The following is a 16699-nucleotide window of genomic DNA, read 5'->3' on the forward strand; positions in this document are numbered from 1 at the left end:
AAATATTTTATTAATAAAATTAAGTATAAAAAATATTATGGATTTCAAAATATAAAAATAATATTTCTCATTATACTGTGATAATAAATTTTTTAGTAAATATTGTTTAAACAAAATATTAGAATTTTTTTGGTTAAAATATTGTTTAAACAAAATTAAATTTATATTTGTATAAAAAATGATAAAATATAACATCTCAATAAACAAATTATGAAAACTTAAATGATGATATCATCATATCTCTATCTTATATAAACATGATATCTGTTCAGTTTTTTATTTTACATCGCTTTTATTTAGTTTTAAAATTTTATCTAGACATTTATAAATATATATATCTAATTCTAGGTTCCTCACGTGCACCAAAAATACATGAGTAAGTGGAATAACTCAATCCTATGAAACTAACCCACCGGTATACATCACAAAAAAATTATTAGAGATTTATTTTTACAGATAAATGAATTGAAATCACGTAATTACTTGAACGATACATATATATTTTAACTTTACATGTTAAAACTGTATGTTTCTACTATAAATGAATTAGACTACCACTTCAAACAAAAAATATAGATTCCACAACCCAACTTAGGCTCACTTGTAATAAAGTATTCTCGTCTAATGAACATTAACATTTTACAATTCCTTAAGCCGGCAAAAGAGAGAGGGGACTCTTGTAAGAAAATCCAAACACAAACTGGTGCTTTGTTTGTCGTTTGATCGAGGAACACAGAATTCTAAGGAATATACATAAATTTCATTCCGTCAACTAAATCGCCTTGATAGCACCAGCCGGCAACAACCCTTCAAACCAATGGCGATAACTACCAGGACAAATCAGCACAAAACAGAAACTCATTCGTCGTATATATATATTTGATATAAAAGTTTGAATCAAAAAAGAGAATTGATAGGAATATATACCCCAAAAATGGGCGACGAAAGGTGGATCGGGATGGCGATCGTTGAGGAAGGATCGGTGACGAATACAATAATGGTAGATAGAAGAAGCGGCTACAAACCACAAACAGGGATCCACCATTCCCTTGTTAGCCTCAGTGAACAACAGCAGATTCCTACTCATCCTAACCTTGACACGGCCACATATGTTCTATCACAGTTCACGGCACCTGATCAAGCTGAGACCCGAGTGGCTCTCGTTGACTCCTCGAGTAACAGAAGGGTCACCTACCCTCAACTCCACCGATCCATTACTGTACTTGCTGCTGGATTGTATCATGGACTCAGGGTAAGGAAGGGTGACGTTGTACTCATCTTATCATCAAATTCCGTCATGTATCCGACAATTTGTCTTGCCGTGCTTTCCATTGGAGCTGTGATAACAACTGCTAATCCACTCAATACTTCGACAGAGTTAGCGAAGCAGGTACATGATTCGGGTGCTAAACTTGCCATTTCTGCCCCAGAAGAGATTAGAAAGTTACACCCCACTGGAGTGTCTACTCTCCTCACGTCATGAAGTAAAGAAAATGACCAACTTTCAGTGGAAGAGTTGATCGAGAAATGTGAACCATTGGAAATTCCAGAAGAGAAGCCGATTCAAACAGATACAGCAGCAATACTTTATTCTTCTGGGACTACAGGAACTAGTAAAGGAGTTGTACTAAGCCATTCTAACTTTATATCTGTCAGGACACTGCTCAAATGGTCTGTGGACGTATCAAAGGCACAAGATGATGTGTTCCGATGCTTCCTACCGATGTTTCATATCTACGGTCAAGCATTTTTTGGACTAGGATATATTACTTTGTTCGGGTATTACCACTGTGGTAATGGAAAGATTTGATTTTCAAGGAATGCTTGAAGCTATTCAAAATCATAAGGTGAGTAACATGCCTGCAGTTCCTCCAGTGATACTTGGGCTGGTGAAGTATAATGGATATGATTTGTCGTCTTTGAGATGAGTGGGCTCAGGAGCAGCACCATTGAGCAAAGAGGTGACTGATAGATTCCGAGAGAAGATTCCATGGGTTGAGCTGAGGCCAGGCTATGGGTTGACTCAGAGTTGCGGTGCTGGTACTTAATTTCTTTGAGTCTCGTGGAGAAGTGAAGGCTCGTCCAGCTTCATCAGCTAGGTTGGCTCCATACTTTAGTGCTAAGGTGGTCGATTTAGAGACTGGACTTCCTTTGCCACCAAATAGGGAGGGAGAACTGTGGCTGAAGAGTCCAAGTGTGATGAAAGAATACTTGGGAAATGAGGAGGCAACTGCTGCAACGCTTGATTCAGACGGGTGGCTTAAAACTGGTGACCTTTGTTACTTTGATGAGGAGGGCTACATTTACATAGTTGACCGGATGAAAGAACTGATAAAGCACAACGGCTACCAGGTATCACACATAAAAGAATTTTGGCATCTAAAGTATGTACTTTAAGGAACGGTTCTTGTATCTGACTTTTCCTTAAACGAGCAGTTTCAGTAAAACGTGCATAACTTATTCAATTCTTAATGGAATTTAACGATTCAAGCCTCATTCCAAAGATAACACATAGATCTACAATTTTCATTTTAACTAAAGATCCGGAATCCAACTGCAAAAAGGTCATAACCTCGAATTATAATAGCCATTCTACACAGCTCAAACACAGAGTCCGATTTTGACATCGTTTGATAGAAAAATCATATCAAATCGATTTCTAATTGGAATTCCAGTTTTCTAACGGCTACAGAAAGCTAACAAATATATCTACAAGTTATATTTGAACCACAAGTCGAGATTCTTAGTTCACATTACACATAAACCCGAAAATCAGAAGCAAAAGCAGTAAACTCACCAGAAACTAACTACGGAGAAAGAGGGCTGACGGGATTGAGCATTGGGGCAAACTTTCTCCAAGATTTTGGTGCCAAAATGAAGCTAAGGACGATCTCTAACAATATCTAGCTTCAAACGAGGACTTCCTGCGACTGTGGCGGCAGATCGATGAGTAACATGGAGAGAGGAAAAATGACCTACGGCTTGGCGCTTGGTTTGGGGATTTTGGGGCTTTCTTTCTTCGTTTCCTTTCTTAATATTCGAGGTAAGTGTGGGTGTATGTGTATGTGTATGTGTATGTTTGCTTTCAAAAGTAGTAACTTGAACTTGAGCTCAATTGTCCCGGTTTTGCATTTAATTGATCAAATATGTTATTTCAATCTCTATATATATTTTATATCGTATTTGCTCTGATATTCTAAAATTCATATTTACTCTGATATTCTAAAATATATATTTTTAACACACATTCAACAATTATTTGACTAAATAATTATTTTAATTTATCAACACAATAATTATTCTAATTATGCTAAATTACCAGATAATATATTCTAGGGCCTTACATTCATTCAAGAATCGAGCAAGTTTCGAACCACACCTTTGAATTATTGTAAGTGAGTTTTTGCATAAATATTATATGACATGTTTGTTAATTGTAAGTATGTCTACTAATTGTTTGAAAAATGCTACAATATATTTTAGATCACAATCGATGTAATATATGTTATTCTGTTATTGATTTTCTTTGATTATGCTATTTCCATTCAAAATTCTAATAAGTTATATTTGATGAATTTTATTCTATAACACACAATTATGATTCGAGTTGGATATAGAACGAAAATTGTAAATTCTGTCTAGCCCCCATCAGTGGATTGAAAACTGTGTTCTGGCCCCCATCAGTTGGTATAAAAATGTGTTATGTCTGACCCCCATCAGTGGGTATAAAACTGTGTTATGACCTCACCCATTAGAGGACTAACATAAGGGGGGACATTTTAACCATGGATAACGAGATGGATAACAGTGTTTCGTTTGTTCTGATTTGATCTGTTTTGAATTGTTCTGATAAACTTTGTTCCACATTTCGATTTTGGTTCTCTTAATTTTCAGATATGATAAGTTGATATACTAAGTTTTGAAAATCTGTTTAAGATATGTATTTTAAATCTATCTCTATATGAATTTGTGGTAATCGATCGACCCCACTTTTTGAGTGTTTCCCAAAATGTTCACCCCCTTTACATCTTTCCTCAAATAAGACTGAGGAACAAATGAATGATGAAGAGCAAAAAACGTTCTGGAGCTTGTGATAGTATCAAAAGATTAAAGATTTAGACTTTATTTATTCTTAGTATTATTTTCTCTTGCATTCCGATTCCGCAAACAACTAATGTAAATTTTTATTATTATTCCATTGTCATTGTAAAGGAAAATATTTTTTATGAAAAAGACAGGTTTTGGCTACGAGGCTTATTGTGGATCTGAAGATATATTAGCCACATCAATAATTTACCTACTGCAGCTCGTGGGCTTTAGTCACAACTTGCTTCCGTCAGCAGTTGTTACACTTTGTCTTTTACTCCTTTCTGGTTCCTCATCAGGTACGAGTTACTTTTCTGTGTTATCTTGTTTCTTTTCGTCATTACGTATGAAAGATTTCTTTCGAAACAAAGATGGATTATAGAAGTTTATAATCGATAATTTCATTTTTTTTCTTGATGTCTACACTCCCTCATTTAATGAATCTCTCATCTTGATCATTGAGTGAACTCAATTTTTGTTGCCATATTGCCCATCACACCGCTTAATATATCTTTTTAAATATTATTATATAGGATCGGAGTTGTTGGATGGTCATGGGATTTCTTTATCATCCCTCTGTGTGAACATACGGTGTCATGTCGAAGTCAACCCTTCTTGGAGATGGTAAATACTTGCACATTTCAAATCCCCTCCTGACAAATGTAGTATCCTTAAAAATACCAGCACTTGTTACTCGAAAATCGAACCAAGTTTATTTCTTTGTTTCTCGGATTTTGTCAATGTGAAAAACATTCTGGGTTTTGGACAGGTCATTTTTCCAGCCTTGGCGAGATCATTCATTGGACCTTAATGCAATGGAGAAACTGGATGAGATTCATGCTTGTGAGAAACTTCTCAAGATTGCTTCAATAATTTTTGGAAGGAGGATATCTTCATCCTCTAATTTTAAGATGACGAAAGATTTGGACAAGTTCCATGTATTTGAATGGGAAATAAGTATATTTCAGTCCAAATGACAATGTGTTGTGCGGAAAAAGTTGTACGAACGAAGACTGTAAATTGTGTCTGACCTCATCAGTGGGTATAAAACTGTGTTTTATCTAGCCCCCATCAGTGGGTATAAAACTCTGTTCTTGACTCACCCCTTAGAGGACTAACATATGGGGGACAGTTTGACCATGGATAACGAGATGAATAACAGTGTTTTGTTTGTTCTGATTTGATTTGTTCTGAAAAGCTCTGTTCCACATTTCGATTCTGGTTCTATTAATGTTATTATATGATAAGTCGGTATACTAAGTTTTGAAAATATTTTTAGGATATGTATTTTAAATCTATCTCTATATGTATTTGTGGTAATCGATCGGCTCCCACTTGCTGAGTGTTTCCCAAAAGGCTCACCCACCTTACATCTCTCCCAAATAAGACTGAGGAACAAATGAATGATGAAGAGCAAGAAACATTCTGGGCTGGTCATGGTATCAAAAGATTGAAGATCGAGACTTTGTTTATTTTTAGTAATATTTTCTATTGCATTCCGATTCCACAAACTACTTATGTAAATTTTAATTATTCCATTTTCATTGTAAAAGACAATATTTCTTTATGAAAAAGACTGCATTTGGCTACGAGACTTATTGTTGTATAACAATGCAGGATGTCATTTACGCATCGGCCCCCGGGGCGTGAGAGACCTTTTCACCACTAGCTTGATTATTGCCTTAATTGACATTTTTCTGGTATTTTATTTATTTTAACATTTTGATAAATATTATTCAGGATCATAAGAACCTTCTAAAATTACTGCGATAGTCCATAACAATTGTTGTACAATCAAATTCAATTGGCATGCTTCAGCATGAAGATTCTAAATATCATTTGATAAAAGTTTTTTTTTATGAAAAAACTGGACTTAGTTTCCCTTGTACAAAAACTTTTGCGCTGACTGACTGCATCAGTGATCTTTGGAAATATTTCTTCTAAATCAAGCAAATTTAACACTGCTATTTTGTTGGAGAGATCGAGCCTCCGAACTTTGTGGTCTTTTTTAGAATTTAACGAACAAGGATTTGGTGAAGATGTGGGATGTGGCTCTGAAGATATTTTAGCCACATCAATAATTTACATGCTGCAGCTCGTGGGCTTTAGTCACAGCTTGCTTCCGTCAGCAGTTGCTGCACTTTTTTTTCTAGTCCTTTCTGATTCCTCATCAGGTACGGGTTACTTTTCCGTGTTATCTTGTTTCTTTTCGTCATTACGTATGCAAGATTTCTTCTAAAACAAAGATTGATTATAGAAGTCTATAATCGATAATTTCATTTTTTTTCTCGATGTCTACACACCCTCATTTAATGAATCTATCATCTTGATCATTGAATGAACTCATTTTCATATCATGTTTCGTATTGCATCGCTTAATGTCTCTTTTTAACCATTATTATATAGGATCGGAGTTGTTGGATGGTCATGGGATTTCTTTACCATCTCTCTGTGTGATTATACGGTGTCATATCGAAGCAAACCCTTCCTGGAGATGGTAAGATACTTGCACATTTCAAATCCCCTCCCGACAAATGTAGTATCCTTAAAAATCCCAGCACTTGCCATCGAAAATCGAACCAAGTTTATTTCTTTGTTTCTTGGATTTTGTCAATGTGAAAAACATTCTGGGTTTTGGACAGGTCATTTTTCCAGCCTTGGCGAGATCATTCATTGGACCTTAATGCAATGGAGAAACTGGATGAGATTCATGCTTGTGAGAAACTTCCCAAGATTGCTTCAATAGTTCTTGGAATGAGGACATCTTCGTCCTCTAATTTTTTGACGACGAAAGATTTGGACAAGTTCCATGTATATGAATAGGAAATGAGTATACTTCTATCCAAATGACGACGTGTTGTGTTGACAAAGTTGTGCAGACGAAGATTGTAAATTCTGTCTGACCCCCATCAGTGGGTACAAAACTGTATTATGGCCCCCAACAGTTTGTATAAAACGGTGTTCTGTCTGGCCCCCGTCAGTGGGTATAAATCTGTGTTCTGGCCACAACCCTTAAAAGACTAACATACGGGGGGCAATTTGACCATGGATAACGAGATGAATAATAATGTTCCGTTTGTTCTGATTTGATATGTTCTGATAAGCTTTATTCCACATTTCGATTATGGTTCTGTTAATATTATGATTTGAAAAGTCGATATACTAAGTTTTGAAAATCTATTTAGGTTATGTATCTGAAATCTATCACTATATGTATTTGTGGTAATCGATCGACCTCCACTTGCTGAGTGTTTCCCAAAACGCTCACCCCTCTTACATCTCTCCCAGATAAGCTTGAGGAACAAATGAATGATGAAGAGCAAGAAACGTTCTGGGGCTGGTGATAGTATCAAAAGATTAGATCAAGACTTTGTTTATTCTTAGTATTATTTTCTATTGCATTCTGATATCGCAAACAAGTTATGTAAATTTTTTATTATTATTGCATTGTCATTGTAAAAGACAATATTTCTTTATGAAAAAGATTGGCTTTGGCTACGAGGATTATTGTTGTATAACAATGCAGGATGCCATTTACGCCTCGGCCCCCGGGGCGTGAGAGAAATTTCACCACTAGCTAGATTATTGCCTTAATTGACATTTTTTTGGTATTTTATTTATTTTAACTTTGGCATCATTTTGATAAACATTATTCAGGATCATAAGAACCTTCTAAAATTGCTGCGATAGTCCATAACAATTGTTGTACAATCAAATTCAATTGGCATGCTTCAGCATGAAGATTCTAAATATCATTTGATAAACGTTTTTTTACGAAAAAACAAGACTAAGTTTCCCTTGCACAAAAGCTTTTGCGTTGGCTGATTGCATCAGGGATCCTTGGAAATATTTCCTCTAAAGTAAGCAAATATAACACTGTCATTTTGTTGGAGAGATCGAACCTCTGAACTTTGGAGTCTTTGTTAGAATTTTAAGAACAAGGATTTGGTGACGATGTGGGATGTGGCTCTGAAGATATATTAGTCATGTCAATAATTTACATGATGCAGCTTGTGGGCTTAGCCACAGCTTGCTTCCGTCAGCAGTTGCTGCACTTTGTCTTTTAGTCCTTTCTGGTTCCTCATCAGGTACGGGTTACTTTTCCTTGTTATCTTGTTTCTTTTTGTCATTACGTGTGTAAAATTTCTTTCGAAACAAAGATCTATTATAGAAGTCTATAATCGATAATTTCATTTTTTTTCTTGATGTCTACACTCTCTCATTTAATGAATCTCTCATCCTGATCATTGAGTGAACTCATTTTGCTTATTTCACAGCTTAGTGTCTCTTTTTAACCATTATTATATAGGATCGGAGTTGTTGGATGGTCATGGGATTTCTTTACCATCCCTCTGTGTGAACATACGGTGTCATGTCGAAGCCAACCCTTCCCGGAGATGGTAAGATACTTGCACATTTAAAATCTCCTCATGACAAATGTAGTATCCTTAAAAATCCAAGAACTTGCTACTCGAAAATCGAACCTAGTTTATTTCTTTGTTTCTTGGATTTTGTTGATGAAAAAAACATTCTGGGTTTTGGACAGGTCATTTTACCAACCTTGGCGAGATCATTCATTGGACCTTAATGCAATGGAGAAACTGGATGAGATTCATGCTTGTGAGAAACTTCTCAAGATTGCTTCGATAATTCTTGGAGCGAGGAAATCTTCTTCCTCTAATTTTATGACGATGAAAGATTTGGACAAGTTCCATGTATATGAATGGGAAAGAAGTATATTTCTATCCAAATGACAACGTGTTGTGCGGACGAAGATTGTAAATCATGTCTGGCCCCCATCAGTAGGTATATAACTATGTTATGTGTGGCCCTCATCAGTGGGTATAAAACTGTGTTCTGACCGCACCCTTTAGAGGATTAACATATAGAGGACAATTTGACCATGGATAACGAGATGAATAATAGTGTTTCGTTTGTTCTGATTTGTTGAGATAAGCTCTGTTCCACATTTCGATTTTGGTTCTCTTAATTTTCTGATATGATAAGTCAATATACTATGTTTTGAAAATTTTTTTGGATATGTATTTTAAATCTACTCTATATGTATTTGTGGTAATCGACAGGCCCCCACTTGCTGTGTATTTCTAAAATGCTCACCCCCCTTACATCTCTCCCAGATAAGATTGATGAACAAATGAATGATGAAGAGCAAGAAACGTTCTGGGGCTGGTGATAGTATCAAAAGATTGAAGATCAAGAGTTTGTTTATTCTTAGTATTGTTTTCTATTGCATTCCAATTCCGCAAACTACGGATGTAAATTTTTATTATTATTCCATTGTCATTGTAAAAGACAATATTTCTTTATCAAAAAGACAGGTCTGGCTACGAGGCTTATTGTTGTATAACAATGCAGGATGTCATTTACGCCTCGGCCCCCGGGGCGTGAGAGACCTTTTCACCACTAGCTTGATTATTGCCTTAATTGACATTTTTCTGGTATTTTATTTATTTTAACATTTTGATAAATATTATTCAGGATCATAAGAACCTTCTAAAATTACTGCGATAGTCCATAACAATTGTTGTACAATCAAATTCAATTGGCATGCTTCAGCATGAAGATTCTAAATATCATTTGATAAAAGTTTTTTTTATGAAAAAACAAGACATAGTTTCCCTTGCACAAAAGCTTTTGCGCTGGCTGACTGCATCAGTGATCCTTGGAAATATTTTCTCTAAATCAAGCAAATTTAACACTGCTATTTTGTTGGAGAGATCGAGCCTCCGAACTTTGTGGTCTTTGTTAGAATTTATCGAACAAGGATTTGGTGAAGATGTGGGATGTGGCTCTGAAGATATATTAGTCACATCAATAATTTATCTGCTGCAGCTCGTGGGCTTTAGTCACAACTTGCTTCCGTTAGCAGTTGTTGCACTTTGTCTTCTACTCCTTTTCGGGTCCTAATAAGGTATGGGTTACTTTTCCGTGTTATCTTGTTTCTTTTTGTCATTTCGTGTGCAAGATTTCTTTCTAAACAAAGATGGATTATAGAAGTCTATAATCGATCTTTCATTTTTTTTCTTGATGTCTACACTCCCTCATTTAACGAATCTCTCATCTTGATCACTGAGTGAACTCATTTTTTTTATCATGTTGCATATTGCATCGTTAATGTATCTTTTTAACAATTATTATATAGGATCGAAGTTGTTGGATGGTCATGGGATTTTTTTACCATCTCTCTGTGTGAACACACGATGTCATGTCGAAGCCAACCTTCTTGGAGATGGTAAGATACTTGCACATTTCAAATCTTCTCTCGACAAATGTAGCATCCTTAAAAATCCCAGCACTAGCTACTTGAAAATCGAACCAAGTTTATTTCTTTGTTTCTTGGATTTTGTCAATGTGAAAAACATTCTGGGTTTTGGACATGTCATTTTACCAGCCTTCGCGATATCATTCATTGGACCGTAATGCAATGGAGAAACTGGATGAGATTCATGCTTGTGAAAAACTTCTCAAGATTGCTTCAATAATTCTTGGAAGGAGGAAATATTCATCCTCTAATTTTATGACGACAAAAGATTTGGACTAGTTCCATGTATATGAATGGGAAATGAGTATATTTCTATCCAAATGACGACGTATTGTGCAGACAAAGTTGGAATTGGCAACGTGTTGTGCGGACAAAGTTAGGCAAAGTAGACAACCAACTTTGACAATGAAGATATTGTGCAGAAGCTTCAATGTTCACAAAAGGAAGAGCATCTATAAATAGATCCATTTTTCGGCATTTTCATTATCTCATGTAAGAGCATTCATATAATTTGAGTATTTAGTTCTGTATTATTTGTGATGTGTTTGTTATTATATATTAAGAGAATGAGTGTTCTTTATGAAAACACAGTGAGAGGTTGTAACCCATTAAATATTATAGTATAATTCTTTTTATCTTTCTCGTGGTTCCCCCCAATAATTTTTACAGATTTTTCACATTAATCTTAGTGTCAAAATTTAACATTTATTTTTATATTTCTATATCAAGATACTGCACCTGGGACCAACAGATAGAACTCAATTTGGAAATTTAAAGGAGATTACAATTTATCCAGCCAGATTATACGGTTCTTAATAATGTAATACTAATGATGAGTTGCGGATGGTTATGAATCAATAGCCTTTGAGATTTTCAAAATGGAATATGCACTTATAACTGGGCTTGATTGTTCATAAGATTTTCCCGAATTTAAAGAAACGATGGATTTTTGTGATAAAAATTTTAGTGGAAATGAAAACGTGTGTATTGAAGAGGTGATTACAAAGCCAAAGAAAATAAGAAAAACATATGAAAGTACTATAAATTTGGAAAATTTTCAATTATTATATTTGTACTTTGGCGTTAATGTACTTTGGCCAGTACGAAAAAAGGTTGTTCCTCAAGTTGACGATATGCATTTGAGTTTGGTAGAAGATTTGGATTTGTTTAACAAATATCCTTGGAGAACGCTCTATAAGGAAGTGCTTAAGAGTTTAAAGCGATATTTAATTGTTATCAAAGTAAAAGAAAAAAAAAGCTTATGGAATATGGAGCCTTTACTTTGAATGGATTTTTTCATCCATTGCAAGTAAGATATTTTATTTGTTTTTTTTAGTCAATATATTTAATACTAACTGTTAGAGTAGATGCCCTGCAAGCCAATAGTTGGCTAGGGAATTTATTGACTCATGTGTAATAAACAATCTTTATTTTAAATATAATTTAAATTTTTATGGTTTTATTTTGCTTTATCTGTATACCCATGCAATCAGCATAGATAAAGTCCTTGATTATACTTTAATACAAATGAATCATTCGATGATGAAACTCATTTGTAAACACTATGTATTCTAAATTTGTTCCTAGTCGATTCAGCCGCATAAAATAAGGATAAAGGTCGCTTGAGCTTGAGACTAGCATATGTGATGTTGTTTACCGTGTTTCATGGTAAGGACATAGAGATGTCCAATTATACAGATGGGTAATCATACAATGATTGTACTGAACAACCCTCCCTCGGACTTTCCAAGTGGTTATAATTCATCGAGAGGAAAAGTCTGTGGTTGTGATTGTACACCATTAGTCCTTACGACCCGGGACAACACTGATGCTCTACATACTAGAATTGTGCTTTGACTCGTTTACTGACTCCAGGAATGTCACAAGGTGGCGAGGTTGAGTGCAATTGCGACATGTGTAGGAGCCAGTGCATTGTAGTCAGGGATTCACCGCTCACCTACGGGTATGGATATCTTATGTGATCTAACGAAATAGTAGTGCATGAAATCTCTGGTCGGAGTGTGAGATGTACATTAGGGAAATGGTTCTCTAGTTGTGCATGCAATGACACTATGAATATTTCACATAGCTATCGAATCAATATGCAACCCTCGATGAACCAATGGTCACAGATTCGATCGGGATATATGAGATGAAGGGACCGTACTGTACGTTAATCATAACTGACTGGTTCTTGCAGACACTATCAGTGATACCTAGGGAATTATGGGACGATGCTACTAGACGCTCTTACTATGATTCGATGGGTTAAATCAGAGATATGATTTCTGACATTCTCATGATAAATTATTGATATATGGAATGGGGCAAATAAGGGTAAGCCCGAATAAAGGATTATGTCCTGAATCACAAAGAGTTGTGAACTCACGGCTAGTTGTATCCCTGAACCATTGAGGGTCACACAAGCACTAGATCATTTGTTTCCGTTGAGAGAAAATAAATTCAAGGAGTTGAATTTATATAGAATAGTACATTCAAGGAGTTGAATTTATGATAATTAAATATTGAGAAAATAAATTCAAGGAGTTGAATTAATAAATTTGAGAATTTAATTTATTAAACTCAAAAGTTGAGTTTATTAAATATTAAATTAAATATAGTGGGTAATATGTTTAATGGGTTTGTAGGAGTATAAGTCCAACATACTAAATAATTAAAGTTTTAATGATCTTTGATTAATTAATTAAACTATTTGGACTAGCCCAAGTAATTAATCAAGTCCATTAATGTTAATTATGGAATAAGGTCATGACTTAATTATAAAAAGAGGTAAGGAGGCACAAACCCTAGCCACCCTCACTAGCAATTTTCGAAAATCCCATCTCCTCTCCTCTCAAGAATTTCAGTCACCCCTAAATCAAGTTTAGGGTTTGAGCCGTATCTTGAGTTTTGATCTCAACGTTAAAACTTCTTCTAAATATTCTAGTGCTATTTGGAAGATGAACAAATCTTCTAATCGTGAACTTGATAGAAGGATTGAATAAAAGAGATTTGAAGAAAGTTCGTAGGGAATTCAACAAGAGCTATCTTCGCTAATCCCGGAATAGTTGGAGCCAAATGATTAATTCACTAAAGGTATATACTAAACACCCTATGAATGTTTATTCAATTCAAACCATAAGAGTGTCTAAATATTTTGATTGTCAAAATAAAATAAAATATTTAAACTTTTGTTGCGTTTTGGACACGAGAAAACGATAAACCCAACACTAACTTGGCAATATGATTTTAATTGTAGATTCTTGCGTATGAATGTATTCATGGCATTGTAAAAGAGTTTACTAAGCGAAGAAATGGATATGACATGATACTTCCGCGTATGTGTGGATGGATTTCAAATTATTGGCATGTGAAATCATATCCAAAGTACAACGAAGTTGTTAAAGAGTCACAAGAGTCTTTAAATATGGTCTCCGTTTTTCAAACAATTGATTTAATATTTTAAAGATGTTCCATTTTCCTTAACTATTGTAATTTCATAATTTGAAATATACAAATGGTTTTTGTTATGTTTACACCTCTAGAACTAGAACTAGAATCCTCATACAATGCCAACGGTCAATGTCATGACCCTGACCCTCATTTATCTCATATTCTACCATTGTTGTCAGAGAGATATAATGTATACTGTTATGCAGATAATAGCCTTTAAAATTTTGATGCCCAATTGGAAGAGAAAAAATCTTTCGAAGATATGCAAACCCAGAATGTAAATGCACATGATGAACAAATGTGGTTGTTGTAATGTTTTGTAACTGTTTTAATCTTGTACAGGTACAAACAAAAACTAATGATTTGCAATGGTTCTATTGAAGATTATGCAATTGTGTTATTTTGGATTCCATGATTTAGTCATTTGTTTTACATTTTTACAGTATCTCTTTAAACTATACAAACTTAAAACTAATATAAAATAATCCAAATAGAAACTGAGAATGACCGAGAGTGACCGAATAACGACTGAGTGATATAATAGAAAATGTGAGCAAATTCATGTTATTGACTATTTACTCTATTATACGTTAATTGTGTAAGAGTATAAAATTCAAAACTAGTGTATAATCCAAAGAACGACTGAGAACGACTGAGATCGATTGAATGATGACTGAGTGATATAATAGAAAAAGTAGTCAAATTAATGTTTTGTGGACTATTTACTCTATCATAGTATACTTTAATAGTGTGAGAATATAAAATTTAAAATTAGTGTAAAATAATCCAAAAGTGACGAATGATGACTGAGTGACAGAATAGAAAAGGTGAGCAAATTCATGTTTTATTGATTCTTTACTCTATTATAGTATACTTTAATGGAGTGAGAGTATAAAATTTAAAAATAGTGTAAAATAATCCAAGAGGGACTGAGAACGATCGGGAGTGACCAAATGGTGGCTGACTGATATAATAGAAAATGTGAGTAAATTCATGTTTTATACTCTCACAACATTATAGTATACTATAATAGAGTAAATAGTCTACCAAACATTAATTTGATCACCTTTTACATTATATCACTCAGTCGTCATTCGGTCTCTCTCGATCGTTCTCGCTAACTCTTTATATTATTTTACACTAGTTTTAAATTTTACGCTATCATACTATTAAAGTATACTATAGTAGAGAAATAGTCCACAAAACATGAATTTGCTCACCTTTTCTATTATAACATGCCATCATCATTCGGTCACTCTCGATCGCTCTCGGTCTCTATTTGAATTAGTTTTCACTAGTTTTAAATTTTATACTTTCCCATCCATGAAATTATACCATAATATAATAAATGATTATAAATAATAAATTTTGTCACTTTTTATACACTGAATAGTATGGAATATCTTCAATTCATGCATACTAAATCATTAATGTTCAATTGCATTAAAAAAAAAAAAAAACCATCCAACTATTTGCTTAAAAATAACAATATTTTCTATTACATCAAGTGGTTTTACTAGTACATTTGTCTTATAATGATCAACATCATTTAAAAATAACAATATTTTCTAGTACATAAAGTGGTTTTACTAGTACATTTTGTCTTACAATGCCCAACATCATTTCATATGTTGCATTTCTTCTTTCATCATCGTCCAGACTCTCCAATAGATGGTCTTCTTCGTTTATCTGATTTCCCCCGCTTTGGCTTGAAGTTAGGATGTAGCACTTCCAAATTAGAAATATAATCAATAAATCTTCCAATCTCTTGAATGAGGCACATCTATACTATATATTAAGTTTGGACCTAATGGAGACAAAAATGGACACCAACTTTTTCTTCCAATTTTACCCTTATGTGATACCAATATTACACTTCTGTTTTTATTTTTTTTAATTTCAACAAACACTTTTGTTTTTATTTTTTTTTAATTTCAATAATTCAAATAGTACTTTAATCCCTTGATAATTTGTTAAATTTGACTTTAGGTCCTCGATAATTATAACAAAGACGGTACACACACTCCGCGTGTGCAGAATAACTTGTTGTAAATGATACCCGAGTAGGTTTGACACGACATATGCACAAGGTAATAAGGCGAATACAACTCATAGATTCCAAAACTTGCTAGATGACAAGCTGCTAATGCGTTTACATAAAATTTTATCACATTGAAACACATAACAACTGCATGAGTATGTGGAGAAATTAACTATTTCATTTGTATCATCACCAACTACACGATATTCAGAATAATTCAATTGAGTTACTTTTAGACATTGTAATCGAGCAAACCTAGTTCACAAAATCAACTCTATTGATGGAGTTAACTTCGTTCTGCTTGAAGATAACTCTGCTGTTGTGCATTGTTTGTTGAACCAAAATGAAACCATATTTTGAAGTGCATTCAACAGTGTTATGATTGACAACTCTATTTCATCAAACAATCTAGGATTATCGACTCGGCCCGATTAGTTGTCATAATATCATATGGCTTACCTAGGCCAAAAGTTCTAAACCTTTTGTAAGAAGAACTGATTTTCTCGAGATATGCAGCCACATTTGGGTATTTATTTTTCAGCTTCTCATACAACATGTTAAAGTCGGACATTTTGCAAGCATATGTACGTCGGAATGAGTAGCGATATTTTGCGAAAGGTGCCATGTGCAATGTAGATGATGTGAGTGATTGTACACAACTAATAAAAAAGCTGGAAAAGTTTTGTACTCTCTTTTGGATCTTCTCTCAAATGATTGAGAGCAAGTTCCTTGACTTTCCAAGCTTTGTAGTAGCCAACACCAAGACCTTTATTTTGCGTCATCGCCATTATTGTTTTTGACGCGGGGGTGATTTGTCGCCCTCTAAAATTTTCTAG

The 16699-nt window shown here is 34.3% G+C and overlaps 1 protein-coding gene, 2 long non-coding RNA genes and 1 pseudogene across 3 annotated transcripts; all 4 read left to right on the forward strand.

Moving 5' to 3' along the window:
• The first annotated feature begins 253 nt into the window (after window positions 1–253).
• Window positions 254–2790, forward strand: LOC140974008 (probable CoA ligase CCL5; annotated as a pseudogene).
• Window positions 2791–4258: 1468 nt separating this feature from the next.
• LOC140972296 (uncharacterized) lies at window positions 4259–5066 on the forward strand. Its single transcript, XR_012174488.1, has 3 exons — window positions 4259–4385; window positions 4620–4710; window positions 4856–5066. It is a non-coding gene; the product is annotated as an uncharacterized lncRNA (long non-coding RNA).
• Window positions 5067–5831: 765 nt separating this feature from the next.
• On the forward strand, window positions 5832–6943 carry LOC140972297 (uncharacterized). The gene is made up of 3 exons (XM_073434744.1): window positions 5832–6260; window positions 6493–6583; window positions 6729–6943. The coding sequence occupies exons 1-3, from the start codon at window positions 6173–6175 to the stop codon at window positions 6907–6909; spliced, it is 360 nt and encodes a 119-aa protein (XP_073290845.1). The 5' UTR covers window positions 5832–6172; the 3' UTR covers window positions 6910–6943.
• A 787-nt stretch (window positions 6944–7730) lies between these two features.
• Window positions 7731–8851, forward strand: LOC140972298 (uncharacterized). The gene is made up of 3 exons (XR_012174489.1): window positions 7731–8174; window positions 8396–8486; window positions 8633–8851. It is a non-coding gene; the product is annotated as an uncharacterized lncRNA (long non-coding RNA).
• Window positions 8852–16699: the final 7848 nt, after the last annotated feature.

This window comes from Primulina huaijiensis, chromosome 3 (assembly GCF_012295235.1).
Source record: "Primulina huaijiensis isolate GDHJ02 chromosome 3, ASM1229523v2, whole genome shotgun sequence".
Classification (NCBI taxonomy): Eukaryota; Viridiplantae; Streptophyta; class Magnoliopsida; order Lamiales; family Gesneriaceae; genus Primulina; species Primulina huaijiensis.